This window comes from Antennarius striatus, chromosome 10 (genome assembly GCF_040054535.1).
Source record: "Antennarius striatus isolate MH-2024 chromosome 10, ASM4005453v1, whole genome shotgun sequence".
Lineage (NCBI taxonomy): Eukaryota > Metazoa > Chordata > Actinopteri > Lophiiformes > Antennariidae > Antennarius > Antennarius striatus.
Genome location: NC_090785.1, coordinates 11,021,338 through 11,037,342, shown reverse-complemented (window position 1 = coordinate 11,037,342; position 16,005 = coordinate 11,021,338). Strand labels below are relative to the sequence as shown.

The window sequence follows — 16,005 nt, the reverse complement described above, 5'->3', positions numbered from 1 at the left end:
TCATTGGGCAGTAGTCCCCAACCTTTTTTTTTTGCCACGGACCGGTTTCATCTAAGACATTATTTTCACAGACCAGCCTTCATTTGCTCAATAATCGTTAATGACGCTAGGACAGCTGTAGTCTAATATTAAATCATCCACAGTGGTTTCATGTAAAATGCAGACATAAATAGACAATAAACAACTTTATTTTCATAAATTGATAATCAACATCTCTGTGAACGAAATAATTGTAAGAAATAATTATATTAAAAACTTGATTGAAGTGACTGCACTGATGAGATTTATTTTGAAATATAGCTACCCACAATCAGCGCATTCAATGTAGGAGAAATACTTATAATTTCCAATAAAAGGGTGAACAAGTCAATCAAATAATAATAATTAGAATAATGACAATTAGTGGTTGGGGACCGCTGATCTAGGGGTAACTGGAGACAATGACACCTGAAGTGTGTTCCGGGCGTCCGGTCTGCTCCGTAGTTTGGTTTTCTTTACGGTCACTGCAGAAAGTCCCGCCTCACAAAAACAGGAGGTTGGAAATGGAAGCAGGGTTTTTCGATACTTTTTGGGGGATCTCAGGATAATCTGCCTTGACTTTAATTCGGAACACTGGCGCGGCTGTGGGGTCTTCACCGTGTGGGCTGGTAGCCTGTCACGTGACCGAGACCTGTCAGGCGGGACGGACGCAGGCATTCGTCATTGCGTCATTCCGCACAGACGTACCTGTTCAAAATAAAACATCTTTCAGACTCCGAAATAAATAAAACGGAAATAATATGAATTCTTTTTTCTTTCTGTGCGGCCCGGTACCAAATGACACACGGACCGGTACCGGTCCGCTGCCCGGGGTTTGGGGACCACTAATGTAGGGAACCCATATGAGATCTGACAATCTCTTTACAAATTACATTTTTTTACATGTTTGATTTGTAATTACAAGAAACTCTAGATTATTAATTGTCTATTACCGACGACGTCTGTAGCTTCTACTCTTGTTTTCGCTGTCTCAGGGTGCTCTAACATCCAATTTGCACAACTTCCAACCTTTATGTTATTTTGCGTGTTTACAGACAACAATTGCATGTTAAGAATATGATCATTTTCTCACTGTGTGCACCTTCGTAATGACCTTTTAAAATATTACTCTGGTTCAGTGTCAGCTACTGAAAACTGGTTGTGAGTACAGCTGACAGGCAGCTGGTTCCTCTACCGGGTGAAGTGTCTCGACATTTTCTGCTTGTACATATTTGTGTAGTACATTTTATCAAACTCTTAGGGCCGCTGTTGACCAGTCTGTGATAAATAGGGCAGGGTTCTGCTGTACATCACCGTCTTCTTTCTCTCACATCGGAGAAACAGTCATATCGAACAAAACAAGGGGAGAGACCAACATTTCCACACGACCGATTACGTTTACTGTTACTCGTTCATTACGCGGATTTTCTGTATCGACCTGAAGATATATTTCGGATTTGTTACCGAGGATGAAGAACTGCAGCGGGTTTCTCTCTTTCATGGACATACCAGACAGAACAATGAGACGGCAAGTGCTATTGTTCATCTCAGTCATGTTTCTCACATCGGCGGTCGGACAGGTCACTTACTCCATTCCTGAGGAAATGGGAAAAGGATCTTTAATCGGTAACATTGCCCAGGATTTAGGTCTGGACAGAAAAAGACTGGTATTAGGCAAAGCTCGGATTTTCACGGGAGACAGCGCAGAGTACATCGAACTGAACAGAGAACGGGGAGTCCTCCTTATCAAAGAGAAAATAGACAGAGAGAGACTCTGTGGACAGACGACGCCCTGCGCTTTGCATTTTCAGGTTATTTTAGAACATCCCATGGAGTTGTACTCCGTTGTCGTCGAGATCACAGACATAAATGACAATGTTCCGGTATTTGAAAAATCTGAAATGAATTTCAAAATAAGTGAATCTGCTGTAGTTGGAGCCAGATTCTTGTTAGAGAGAGCAATGGATGCAGATGTTGGCATTAATGGTCTTCAGGGGTATTTTCTCTCAAAAACAGAAAATTTTGTGCTGAAAATAAAAGATCAGCCCGATGGAGAAAATATAGTAGAAATGGTATTGCAAAAATCCCTCGACAGAGAACAACAAGAGGACATTTATTTAGTGTTAACTGCAGTGGATGGAGGGGAGCCAAGCCTGACGGGTACAGCTCAGATACATGTAAGAGTGTTAGATTCCAATGACAATGCACCCATTTTTACGAAGAGTGCTTATAAAGCTACAGTATCAGAAGACTCAGCAAAAGGCACGATTATAACAACGGTCAGCGCCTCCGATTCAGACAAAGGATCAAATTCCAAGATTACTTATTCTATATCCAACACAGTTGCAGAGGTACGTGACGTGTTTGAGATTAACAAATTAAACGGGAATTTAATTCTGAAAAATAGCCTTGATTTTGAAAAAGCACGTTTATATCAAATACACGTGCAAGCCAGTGATGAAGGCGGACTGACGGACTCTTGTAAGATTACGGTAGAAGTGCTGGACATTAACGATAACAAGGCAGTTATTAATATAATGTCTCAATCTAATGTCATTCCCGAGAATTCGAAACCAGCAACGGTTGTCACAATGGTTAATGTTCAGGACTTTGATTCTGAAGAAAACGGCAAAGTTAACTGTATAATCAATGAACATATTCCTTTCACGCTGAAGCAAACATCAAATAATTTCTACAACCTAGTAACAGACAGCGATTTAGACAGAGAGAGATCCTCTGAGTATAACATCACCGTGAGCTGTTCTGATGAGGGAGTACCCTCCCTCTCCAGCAGCGTCACTCTCACCCTCCAGATCTCTGACGTCAATGATAACGCGCCTGTCTTTGAGAGGAGCTCATATGAGGCCTACATTGTAGAAAACAACACACCAGGTCTCTCTGTATTCACGGTGAAAGCTAGAGACGCTGACTGGAACCAGAATGCCCGTGTTTCTTACATCCTGGAGGACTCCTCTGTTAACGGAGTGCCAGTCTCCTCATATGTGTCCGTCAGTGCTGACAGTGGAGTCATCCATGCAGTGCGCTCTTTTGACTACGAGCAGATCAGAGATTTCCACTTCCGCGTCAGAGCGCAGGATGGAGGCTCCCCTCCACTCAGTAGTAACGTGAGTGTGAAAATAGTGATCCAGGACCAGAACGACAACCCTCCTCAGGTTCTGTACCCAGTCCAGACTGGAGGCTCTCTGGTGGCTGAAATGGTGCCTCGTTCAGCAGATGTGGGCTATCTGGTGACCAAAGTGGTGGCTGTTGATGTGGACTCTGGACAGAATGCCTGGCTCTCCTATAAACTGCAGAAAGCCACAGACAGGGCGCTGTTTGAAGTGGGCTCACAGAATGGAGAAATCAGAAGCATCCGCCAAGTGTCTGATAAAGATGCTGTGAAACAAAGACTGACTGTTATAGTGGAGGACAACGGACAGCCCTCTCGTTCAGCTACAGTCATTGTTAACGTGGTGGTGGCGGACAGCTTCCCTGAAGTGCTGTCGGAGTTCACTGACTTTCCACACGACAAGGAGTACAATGACAACCTGACTTTTTACTTGGTGTTGGCTTTGGCTGTAGTTTCCTTCCTCTTCATCACGTCTTTGGTGGTGATTATCTCGGTGAAAATCTACAGGTGGAGACAGTCTCGCACCCTGTATCACTCCAGTCTCCCTGTCATTCCATATTATCCACCACGTTACTCAGACACTTTGGGGACAGGGACTCTCCCACACGTGTACAATTACGAGGTGTGCAGGACGACTGACTCCAGAAAGAGTGACTGTAAATTCGGCAGAGCTGCTAGTCAGAATGTGTTGATAATGGATCCCAGTTCTACAGGGACGATGCAGCGGATACAGAGTGAGAAGAGCATCCTGGATGAACCAGACTCTCCTCTGGAGGTGAGGCTTTTCGTGAGAAAAAAATACAGTTATTTTCGAAAGTTATAATTGAATCTGTGATGTGGGAAAACCTCTGTGGCAGATGCCCTTAAGAGTGAATGAATTTATTTTCAGCACCACAGACAGCGCTCGACTGACCCTCCCTTGGTGATGTTAGAATAGGAGCTTCGTGATTATTTAATTTCTCCTTCCTTCTTAAATCTAAAAGTGTGTGTTCTCTTTTTTCTGTTTTCTTCATAATTTATTCTCATTTTTTATTCTTCAAATGTTTCTTCTGAATATTTACATCATCCATCTACCTTATTTTACATGGACTGGTTTTACATTGCTCCTTTAAAATCACATCCTTTCTATCTCTGACTGACCGCTTCCTAACACTGATCTACATGGATTTTTTTAATTTATTTTTTTTGTTATAGACGTGCAGTTTCGTTGACTGTACTCTTAGCGACGCTGTTGGCCAGTGTCTGGTAGGTTTGCTGCAGATTTCAACAGCACCTCCTAGATCATCCAGATTTATAAGACGCAATTTCGATACAATGCACAGTCCGGGTTAACGAGAGCACCGAGTATAGTAAGGCAATTGGAAGTATTTTACCGACATTTGCCTTATATTTCCTTCATCCTGAGTCATCCGTTTTGTGGATTACCGCTATTTTTCTTTGATTCGTTGTTATTGCACAGCTTCATCTAACAAAGCAATGAAACGGCAAGTACTATTGTTTCTTTCGACGATTTCGCTCTGTTCCGTGCTTGGACAGGTCAGTTATTCCGTTCCAGAAGAATTGTCAAAAGGCTCTGTGGTCGGTAACATAGCACAAGATTTAGGTTTGGATTTAAAGCGCTTGAGAACAGGAAAAGCTCGTTTACACATAGGAAACAGCGCTGAGTACATCGAGTTAAATAAAGACAATGGACTCCTCCTCATCAAAGAGAGAATAGACAGAGAGACGATATGCAAACAGACCACTGCTTGTGCTTTACATTTTCAGATGATTTTAGAAAAGCCCATCGAGTTCTTTCGTGTCACGGTGGAGATAACAGATATAAATGACAACGCCCCTGTATTCAAAATGAAAAATATGGTGTTTGAGATCAGCGAATCTGCTGCCAGGGGAGCCAGATTCATATTAGAGAAAGCGGTAGATTATGACGTAGGTATGAACGGTCTTAAGAGCTATTCACTCAACCCCACCGACAATTTTGTTTTAAAGATCAACGATAAGACAGGTGGGGAGAAAAAAATAGAAATGGTTCTGGAGAAACCTCTCGATCGTGAGACACAAGAGCGATTGGTGCTCACACTAACAGCGGCTGACGGCGGTGAACCTCAGCTTTCAGGGACGGCGCAGATTCACGTCACCGTATTAGACGCGAATGACAACGCTCCGGTTTTCACAAAAGCAACATACAAAGGTAGCATATTAGAAAATGCTGAAAAGGGAACATCGTTAATGACTGTAACAGCCACTGATATTGATAATGGTGTTAATAGTTTATTATCATACTCTATTTCTAGCGATACAGATGCAATATCGGAATTATTTGAAATACACGCTACAAGTGGAGAAATACGTCTAATTGGTAAAATAGATTATGAAACATCCAAACATTATCAGTTAAATATTGAAGCCAGAGACCAAGGCGGGCTCAGTGACTCGAGTACAATTCTATTTGACGTAATTGATGTGAATGACAATACGCCTATCATAGATTTGATGTCAACTACTCAGTCTATACCCGAAGATTCGATTTATCAAACAGTTGTTGCTGTAATGAATGTGCATGATGCTGACTCAGATTTTAATGGAGTGGTTCAGTGTTTTTTGAGTGATACTGGACCTTTTATAATAGAAAACACATCAAATGGTTTTTACAGCATCCTGACAGACAGTGATTTAGACAGAGAGAGATCCTCTGAGTATAACATCACAGTGAGCTGTTCTGATGAGGGAGTACCCTCCCTCTCCAGCAGCGTCACTCTCACCTTGCAGATCTCTGACGTCAATGATAACGCGCCTGTCTTTGAGAGGAGCTCATATGAGGCCTACATTGTAGAAAACAACACACCAGGTCTCTCTGTATTCACGGTGAAAGCTAGAGACGCTGACTGGAACCAGAATGCCCGTGTTTCTTACATCCTGGAGGACTCATCTGTTAACGGAGTGCCAGTCTCCTCATATGTGTCCGTCAGTGCTGACAGTGGAGTCATCCATGCAGTGCGCTCTTTTGACTACGAGCAGATCAGAGATTTCCACTTCCGCGTCAGAGCGCAGGATGGAGGCTCCCCTCCTCTCAGTAGTAACGTGAGTGTGAAAATAGTGATCCAGGACCAGAACGACAACCCTCCTCAGGTTCTGTACCCAGTCCAGACTGGAGGCTCTCTGGTGGCTGAAATGGTGCCTCGTTCAGCAGATGTGGGCTATCTGGTGACCAAAGTGGTGGCTGTTGATGTGGACTCTGGACAGAATGCCTGGCTCTCCTATAAACTGCAGAAAGCCACAGACAGGGCGCTGTTTGAAGTGGGCTCACAGAATGGAGAAATCAGAAGCATCCGCCAAGTGTCTGATAAAGATGCTGTGAAACAAAGACTGACTGTTATAGTGGAGGACAACGGACAGCCCTCTCGTTCAGCTACAGTCATTGTTAACGTGGTGGTGGCGGACAGCTTCCCTGAAGTGCTGTCGGAGTTCACTGACTTTCCACACGACAAGGAGTACAATGACAACCTGACTTTTTACTTGGTGTTGGCTTTGGCTGTAGTTTCCTTCCTCTTCATCACGTCTTTGGTGGTGATTATCTCGGTGAAAATCTACAGGTGGAGACAGTCTCGCATCCTGTATCACTCCAGTCTCCCTGTCATTCCATATTATCCACCACGTTACTCAGACACTGTGGGGACAGGGACTCTCCCACACGTGTACAATTACGAGGTGTGCAGGACGACTGACTCCAGAAAGAGTGACTGTAAGTTCGGCAGAGCTGCTGGTCAGAACGTGTTGATAATGGATCCCAGTTCTACAGGGACGATGCAGCGGATACAGAGTGAGAAGAGCATCCTGGATGAACCAGACTCTCCTATAGAGGTTAGAAATTCAAGAAATTCAATGATCACAACATTTCATCCCTTTGCATTTCATAAACCTGGAACAATAAGCTCATGCAACAGTTACATTCAACAGCAATCTGACATAAACAAAATTTAGAATTATTCGTTGGTTTTTGGTTTGTTTGTTTTTAATTCTAAAAGCTAAATGCATATAGATCATGTCTGTTCGCTGTCGGAACCTCATGCAGAGACAGTGGCACATGTTCTCACTTGTATTTAATTCCATGTCACAGAGATTTGATGAAGTTTTCTTTATCATAACACAGTTTTTTTTTAAATTATAGTTTCCTTTTATTTGATGCATGGGAGGTTTTTGCCTCTTTATTCTCGTGCATAATTTTAGTTTAGTAATTTCCCTTGTTTGACATTTATTGTGTATTTATCATGCTTTTTAAAATTCAGTGTTATTTCACCTTGCAATATCAGTCACTGTACTCCATGGGCCGCTGTAGGTCAACGTGTTGCAGAGGAGGACAGCAACTGCTGTATAGCTTCGTTCACCACGTAGTTATCACAGAGAGAGGAAAGGAAAGGACGCATTGTTTGCACTCTGATTTCGGCGTCGACGAATACGTTGTATTGATAGACTCTGTTCATAACTTGTGGATCATATCAATACATTTTTTATATATATTTCATTTCCTGTGGGACTATTTTCACTGTGAATCAAATTTTAACACATTTTTGTGGCGCAACGAGAACCGTGGATAGAACAATGAGACGGCAAGTACTGCTTTTCCTCTCGATCCTGTCTATTCGTTCTCTTCTGGGTCAAGTCAGCTACTCTATTCCGGAGGAAATGGCGAAGGGCTCTATAGTGGGTAACATAGCCCGAGATATTGGTTTAGATGTGAAGAGGCTGAAGTCTGGTAAAGCACGCCTATTTACAGGCGACAGCGCAGAATACGTCGAGCTGAACAAAGATAGAGGTCTCCTCCTTGTTAAAGAAAGAATAGACAGAGAGTCACTCTGCCGACAGACGACGCCTTGCGCTTTGCATTTACAGATTATTCTCGAAAATCCAATGGAGCTTTACCGGATAACAATTGAGATTACCGATATCAACGACAACAGTCCCAGTTTTAAAAACAACGAGAGGCGTTTTGAAATTAGCGAATCCGCTGTTACAGGTTCCAAATTTGTGTTAGAAAGGGCGGTCGACGCAGACATTGGCGCAAATGGACTGAAAAATTACAGCTTGACGCCGACAGATAATTTTTCACTGAAAAGACAAAATCATGCGGATGGAAATAACAAGGTTGAAATGGTCTTACATAAACCTTTAGATCGAGAGAAAGAAGAACAAATATCATTGCTGTTAACCGCTGTAGATGGAGGTGAGCCTCAGATGTCTGGTACAGTTAAGATTTATGTGACGGTGCTTGACGTAAATGACAACGCCCCCGTTTTTATTCAGTCGATTTATAAAGCAGTCATAGCGGAAAACTCTCCAAAGGGAACAGTTTTGACTACAGTCAGTGCTACCGACTCTGACACAGGAACTAACGGGGAAGTTTATTATGTAGTGTCCAACACCATGGACAGCGTGTCTGATATATTTACAATCAACAAAAATGGCGATGTAATATTAATTGGAACAGTTGACTACGAACAATCTAAGTCTTATCAAATTGATATCGAGGCAAAAGATAGTGGTGGTCTTTCTGATTCTAGTAAAATAATTGTGGATGTTATTGATATGAATGACAATATTCCAACAATCAATATCCTATCAAAGTCTGATTCAGTACCAGAAAATGCTGCTCAAAACACAGTCATAGTTATGTTCAGCGTCTCTGACGCAGATTCAGGTAGTAATGGTCAAGCTAATTGTGTCATAAATAGCAACATACCATTTACTATTACAGCTTCATCAACTGATTTCTACAGTTTAGTAACAGACAGTGATTTAGACAGAGAGAGATCCTCTGAGTATAACATCACAGTGAGCTGTTCTGATGAGGGAGTACCCTCCCTCTCCAGCAGCGTCACTCTCACCTTGCAGATCTCTGACGTCAATGATAACGCGCCTGTCTTTGAGAGGAGCTCATATGAGGCCTACATTGTAGAAAACAACACACCAGGTCTCTCTGTATTCACGGTGAAAGCTAGAGACGCTGACTGGAACCAGAATGCCCGTGTTTCTTACATCCTGGAGGACTCCTCTGTTAACGGAGTGCCAGTCTCCTCATATGTGTCCGTCAGTGCTGACAGTGGAGTCATCCATGCAGTGCGCTCTTTTGACTACGAGCAGATCAGAGATTTCCACTTCCGCGTCAGAGCGCAGGATGGAGGCTCCCCTCCTCTCAGTAGTAACGTGAGTGTGAAAGTAGTGATCCAGGACCAGAACGACAACCCTCCTCAGGTTCTGTACCCAGTCCAGACTGGAGGCTCTCTGGTGGCTGAAATGGTGCCTCGTTCAGCAGATGTGGGCTATCTGGTGACCAAAGTGGTGGCTGTTGATGTGGACTCTGGACAGAATGCCTGGCTCTCCTATAAACTGCAGAAAGCCACAGACAGGGCGCTGTTTGAAGTGGGCTCACAGAATGGAGAAATCAGAAGCATCCGCCAAGTGTCTGATAAAGATGCTGTGAAACAAAGACTGACTGTTATAGTGGAGGACAACGGACAGCCCTCTCGTTCAGCTACAGTCATTGTTAACGTGGTGGTGGCGGACAGCTTCCCTGAAGTGCTGTCGGAGTTCACTGACTTTCCACACGACAAGGAGTACAATGACAACCTGACTTTTTACTTGGTGTTGGCTTTGGCTGTAGTTTCCTTCCTCTTCATCACGTCTTTGGTGGTGATTATCTCGGTGAAAATCTACAGGTGGAGACAGTCTCGCATCCTGTATCACTCCAGTCTCCCTGTCATTCCATATTATCCACCACGTTACTCAGACACTGTGGGGACAGGGACTCTCCCACACGTGTACAATTACGAGGTGTGCAGGACGACTGACTCCAGAAAGAGTGACTGTAAGTTCGGCAGAGCTGCTGGTCAGAACGTGTTGATAATGGATCCCAGTTCTACAGGGACGATGCAGCGGATACAGAGTGAGAAGAGCATCCTGGATGAACCAGACTCTCCTCTAGAGGTTAGAAACCTTCGTACTTAATATTGAGTTGTTGTTGTTGTTGTTCTTTTTTTTAATTATCATATAATTGTCTATATTTCAACTGTGTGTTTCGTTTGGCACAAATAGTGTTTAGTATTTCATTTTTATATCAAATACAATAGTTGTAATAATATTAAATCTTTTCAGAATATTAAAATCATATGTCTCATTTGTTTTCTTAAAACATTTGCTGTTTGCAGTAACGAGCATAAAGGGCCGATATTGGCCAGAGTGTGGCAGTCTTCGATAGGGCTGGTAACTATTCCACCCCCATAGATTGTGACGTCGCAGACAATAAAAGAGACATTGAACGCCCCTTCGTTTTTTAAATGGAAATGTACACGGACATTGACACTAAGCAGTATTGTTGATCCTTTCCTTGGTTGAGGATTTTGCCTTTTTTTCATATGGATTACTGATTTATTAAAGCCATAATGGAGTACACCGACGTAAAATGGAGACGTGAAATGCTGCCGTTGTTCTTCGTCCTATTTGTTTCCTCCGTACTCGGGCAGGTCAGTTATTCTATTCCTGAGGAAATGGAAAAAGGTTCATTGGTCTGCAATTTAGCTCAAGATTTGGGTTTAGATGTTAAAAGACTGAAATTAGGAAAAGCGCGCATTCATTCAGGAGACAGTGTAGAATATGTCGAACTGAATCGAGAGAGGGGCGTCCTCCTTATCAAGGATAGAATAGACAGAGAAACGCTATGTGGAGAGACAACACCCTGTGCTTTACATTTACAGATGCTTGTGGAAAACCCGATAGAAATGTTTCGTATTACAGTAGAAATCGCTGACATAAACGACAACGCCCCGATTTTTGTATCGAGCAAAAAACGCTTTGAAATTAGCGAATCGGCCATTGTCGGTTCTAAATTTGTGCTGGAGAAAGCAATGGACGCTGACATTGGCACAAACGATCTCCAAGGCTATTCTCTCTCTCCAGAAAACAACTTTGCTTTGAAACTAGAGAACCAAGCAGACGGCAGCAAAAAAGTAGAAATGGTTTTACAGAAGCCTCTAGACAGAGAACATCAGGAGCAGATATCGTTGTTATTAACAGCGGTAGATGGAGGACAGCCGCGAATGACGGGAACAATGCGGATCACTGTTAACGTGTTAGACGCAAACGACAACGCACCCGTATTCACGAAGACGGTATACAAGGCAAAAATAAACGAAAATGCACCGAGAGGAACCAGTGTTACAACTGTTAATGCGACTGATAGAGATAAAGGCATTAACGGAGAAATAACATACACGATATCAAATACTGTGCGTCGAATAAACGAACTATTTCAAATAAATAGAAAATCCGGAGAGGTTATCTTGATCGGTGAAATTGATTATGAAAAAGCGAAGCTCTTCCAAATTGATATTGAAGCCACAGACAGTGGAGGACTCTCTGATTCTAGTAAAATCCTAATTGATATTATAGATGTTAATGACAATAGCCCACAGTTGAAAATACTTTCTCAATCACACAGCATTTTAGAAGACTCTCCAGAGAATACTGTTATCGCTATGCTAAGCGTGAATGATCCGGACTCTGAAAGGAATGGAGAGGTTAAGTGTGACATGAATGATGAAATTCCGTTTAAAATTCAAAACACGATGAGCGGATTTTATAGTTTAGTTACAGAGACGGCTTTGGATAGAGAAGTCACGTCACAGTATAACATCACCGTGAGCTGTTCTGATGAGGGAGTACCCTCCCTCTCCAGCAGCGTCACTCTCACCTTGCAGATCTCTGACGTCAATGATAACGCGCCTGTCTTTGAGAGGAGCTCATATGAGGCCTACATTGTAGAAAACAACACACCAGGTCTCTCTGTATTCACGGTGAAAGCTAGAGACGCTGACTGGAACCAGAATGCCCGTGTTTCTTACATCCTGGAGGACTCCTCTGTTAACGGAGTGCCAGTCTCCTCATATGTGTCCGTCAGTGCTGACAGTGGAGTCATCCATGCAGTGCGCTCTTTTGACTACGAGCAGATCAGAGATTTCCACTTCCGCGTCAGAGCGCAGGATGGAGGCTCCCCTCCTCTCAGTAGTAACGTGAGTGTGAAAATAGTGATCCAGGACCAGAACGACAACCCTCCTCAGGTTCTGTACCCAGTCCAGACTGGAGGCTCTCTGGTGGCTGAAATGGTGCCTCGTTCAGCAGATGTGGGCTATCTGGTGACCAAAGTGGTGGCTGTTGATGTGGACTCTGGACAGAATGCCTGGCTCTCCTATAAACTGCAGAAAGCCACAGACAGGGCGCTGTTTGAAGTGGGCTCACAGAATGGAGAAATCAGAAGCATCCGCCAAGTGTCTGATAAAGATGCTGTGAAACAAAGACTGACTGTTATAGTGGAGGACAACGGACAGCCCTCTCGTTCAGCTACAGTCATTGTTAACGTGGTGGTGGCGGACAGCTTCCCTGAAGTGCTGTCGGAGTTCACTGACTTTCCACACGACAAGGAGTACAATGACAACCTGACTTTTTACTTGGTGTTGGCTTTGGCTGTAGTTTCCTTCCTCTTCATCACGTCTTTGGTGGTGATTATCTCGGTGAAAATCTACAGGTGGAGACAGTCTCGCATCCTGTATCACTCCAGTCTCCCTGTCATTCCATATTATCCACCACGTTACTCAGACACTGTGGGGACAGGGACTCTCCCACACGTGTACAATTACGAGGTGTGCAGGACGACTGACTCCAGAAAGAGTGACTGTAAGTTCGGCAGAGCTGCTGGTCAGAACGTGTTGATAATGGATCCCAGTTCTACAGGGACGATGCAGCGGATACAGAGTGAGAAGAGCATCCTGGACGAACCAGACTCTCCTATAGAGGTTAGAAATTTGCATTTCTTATAGTGACTCTCAGTCGTTTTATTTTTCTCAGCTCACTTGTGGTTTCAGTACCTTGGACAGCGAGCGAACATGTGTTTTTCCTCTTTCAAGTGTTGGAGTTCCTTTTTCTATTTCTAGTTAATGAAGCAGAATATTTCCTCAGTTCTTGGCCGGTATACGGTGTTTTCCCTTTTAAGCAATTTTTTTTTAATTTGTTCACTATTTATTATTTATATTACAATTGCTGCAACACTTCCTTCCTTGCAGATGCTTTATTTATTAGACAGATATTAACTCATGTAGTTTCGTGTAGTCAACTCAGCGGGACGCTGTTGACCAGCGTCTCGTTGTTAGAGCTCATACAAAACATAAATTCTAGGACATCCTCTGTGAGATCAGAAGGGAGAGGTACCGTGAAAAACAGCGCAGTCTTCAGCGGATGATACGGGACATACGGATTATTAGAATGGAATAATTTCGTCGATGATCCGGATTAATCAGAAGCCTTTCCATTTTCCATTTTCATTCGTTCACGACAGCAAGACGCAGTAAGGGAAGTTCGTTTTGTTCGACGGATGTGCCTGGCGGAACAATGAGACGGCAAGTCCTGTTGTCTCTCTCGGTCCTCTCTTTCTGCTCAGTACTTGGACAGATCAGCTACTCCATTCCCGAGGAAATGACTAAAGGCTCATTTATCGGTAACATAGCACAGGATTTAGGTTTAGATGTGAAACGGTTAAACGCTGGTAAAGCGCGCATCCACACGGGGGATAGTACGTCGTATATCCAGCTTAACAGAGAGAAAGGGCGTCTCGTTGTCAAAGAGAGAATAGACCGAGAGGTTCTCTGTGGTCAGGCAACGCCTTGCGCTTTGCATTTTCAGATTGCCTTAGAAAATCCGATAGAAATTTTTCCTCTTACCGTCGAAATAACGGATATTAATGACAACGCTCCCGTTTTTGAAAAGGAAGAGAGGCGCTTTGAAATCAGCGAATCAGCCGTCATCGGCTCCAAGTTCATGCTCGAAAAAGCCATAGACCCTGATATCGCGTTGAATGGACTTCAGAGCTATACGTTGAAGCCCAGCGATCACTTCGTACTGAAATTGCAGAGTCAATCAGATGGCAGTAAAAAGGTGGAAATGGTTTTACAGAAACCACTGGACAGAGAGAAGGAGGAATTCACTTCCTTGCTGTTGACCGCTGTAGACGGAGGAGAACCGCAGAGATCTGGCACTATGCAGATTCATGTGACTGTGTTGGATGCAAACGATAATGCTCCTGTTTTTACGCAAAACATTTATAACGCGAATGTAAATGAAAACTCCCCCACAGGGACAGTAATTACAAAGGTTAGTGCCTCGGATGCAGACAAAGGCTCACATGGAGAGGTGAGCTACGTAATTGGAAGCAGTAGTGGTGGAATTTCTAAATTATTCCACATCACTGAAGATGGCCATCTGATGTTAAATGGGCCGATTGATTATGAAAAGGCTAGGAAGTATGAGATTGATGTCGAAGCGATTGACCGCGGAGGACTGTCTGACTCAACAAAAGTCGTCATTGATGTCGGTGACATTAATGACAACAGCCCCGTTATTAATATGATTTCATCTTTGAATGCAGTAGGAGAAGAATCTCATGTCAATACAGTAATAGCTGTGATGAGTGTAAATGATCCAGATTCTGAGGAAAACGGTAAAGTCCGATGTATAATCAATAGGAATTTACCATTTATAATTACACCGACATCAAGAAATTTCTACAGCATTCTGACAGACAGTGATTTAGACAGAGAGAGATCCTCTGAGTATAACATCACCGTGAGCTGTTCTGATGAGGGAGTACCCTCCCTCTCCAGCAGCGTCACTCTCACCCTCCAGATCTCTGACGTCAATGATAACGCGCCTGTCTTTGAGAGGAGCTCATATGAGGCCTACATTGTAGAAAACAACACACCAGGTCTCTCTGTATTCACGGTGAAAGCTAGAGACGCTGACTGGAACCAGAATGCCCGTGTTTCTTACATCCTGGAGGACTCCTCTGTTAACGGAGTGCCAGTCTCCTCATATGTGTCCGTCAGTGCTGACAGTGGAGTCATCCATGCAGTGCGCTCTTTTGACTACGAGCAGATCAGAGATTTCCACTTCCGCGTCAGAGCGCAGGATGGAGGCTCCCCTCCTCTCAGTAGTAACGTGAGTGTGAAAATAGTGATCCAGGACCAGAACGACAACCCTCCTCAGGTTCTGTACCCAGTCCAGACTGGAGGCTCTCTGGTGGCTGAAATGGTGCCTCGTTCAGCAGATGTGGGCTATCTGGTGACCAAAGTGGTGGCTGTTGATGTGGACTCTGGACAGAATGCCTGGCTCTCCTATAAACTGCAGAAAGCCACAGACAGGGCGCTGTTTGAAGTGGGCTCACAGAATGGAGAAATCAGAAGCATCCGCCAAGTGTCTGATAAAGATGCTGTGAAACAAAGACTGACTGTTATAGTGGAGGACAACGGACAGCCCTCTCGTTCAGCTACAGTCATTGTTAACGTGGTGGTGGCGGACAGCTTCCCTGAAGTGCTGTCGGAGTTCACTGACTTTCCACACGACAAGGAGTACAATGACAACCTGACGTTTTACTTGGTGTTGGCTTTGGCTGTAGTTTCCTTCCTCTTCATCACGTCTCTGGTGGTGATTATCTCGGTGAAAATCTACAGGTGGAGACAGTCTCGCATCCTGTATCACTCCAGTCTCCCTGTCATTCCATATTATCCACCACGTTACTCAGACACTTTGGGGACAGGGACTCTCCCACACGTTTACAATTACGAGGTGTGCAGGACGACTGACTCCAGAAAGAGTGACTGTAAGTTCGGCAGAGCTGCTAGTCAGAACGTGTTGATAATGGATCCCAGTTCTACAGGGACGATGCAGCGGATACAGAGTGAGAAGAGCATCCTGGACGAACCAGACTCTCCTATCGAGGTTAGAACAATTGCATATCACACATGCTCTTCGTTGTTGGT

The 16,005-nt window shown here is 43.8% G+C and overlaps 3 protein-coding genes across 11 annotated transcripts in view; all 3 read left to right on the top strand.

Moving 5' to 3' along the window:
• LOC137602779 (protocadherin gamma-A2-like) overlaps positions 1-16,005 on the top strand; it is a 208,616-nt gene that overhangs the window by 124,031 nt on the left and 68,580 nt on the right. Inside the window, exon 1 of one of the 9 annotated variants that reach the window (XM_068325812.1) lies at positions 1,530-3,923. The exons of 4 other annotated variants lie outside the window; for them this stretch is intronic. In XM_068325812.1, the coding sequence (XP_068181913.1) occupies positions 1,539-3,923 (2,385 nt within the window). In that variant the 5' untranslated portion in view covers positions 1,530-1,538. Of the gene's footprint in view, positions 1-1,529; positions 3,924-10,543; positions 12,991-13,442; positions 15,965-16,005 lie in introns of those variants that run through there. 4 more of the 9 variants (XM_068325806.1, XM_068325798.1, XM_068325801.1 and 1 more) reach the window with 4 other exon arrangements.
• Positions 4,496-7,523, top strand: LOC137603134 (protocadherin gamma-A7-like). The gene is made up of 3 exons (XM_068326372.1): positions 4,496-4,938; positions 6,226-7,009; positions 7,485-7,523. The coding sequence occupies exons 1-3, from the start codon at positions 4,625-4,627 to the stop codon at positions 7,521-7,523; spliced, it is 1,137 nt and encodes a 378-aa protein (XP_068182473.1). The 5' UTR covers positions 4,496-4,624.
• Positions 7,734-10,150, top strand: LOC137603133 (protocadherin beta-4-like). The gene is made up of 2 exons (XM_068326371.1): positions 7,734-8,105; positions 9,366-10,150. The coding sequence occupies exons 1-2, from the start codon at positions 7,748-7,750 to the stop codon at positions 10,148-10,150; spliced, it is 1,143 nt and encodes a 380-aa protein (XP_068182472.1). The 5' UTR covers positions 7,734-7,747.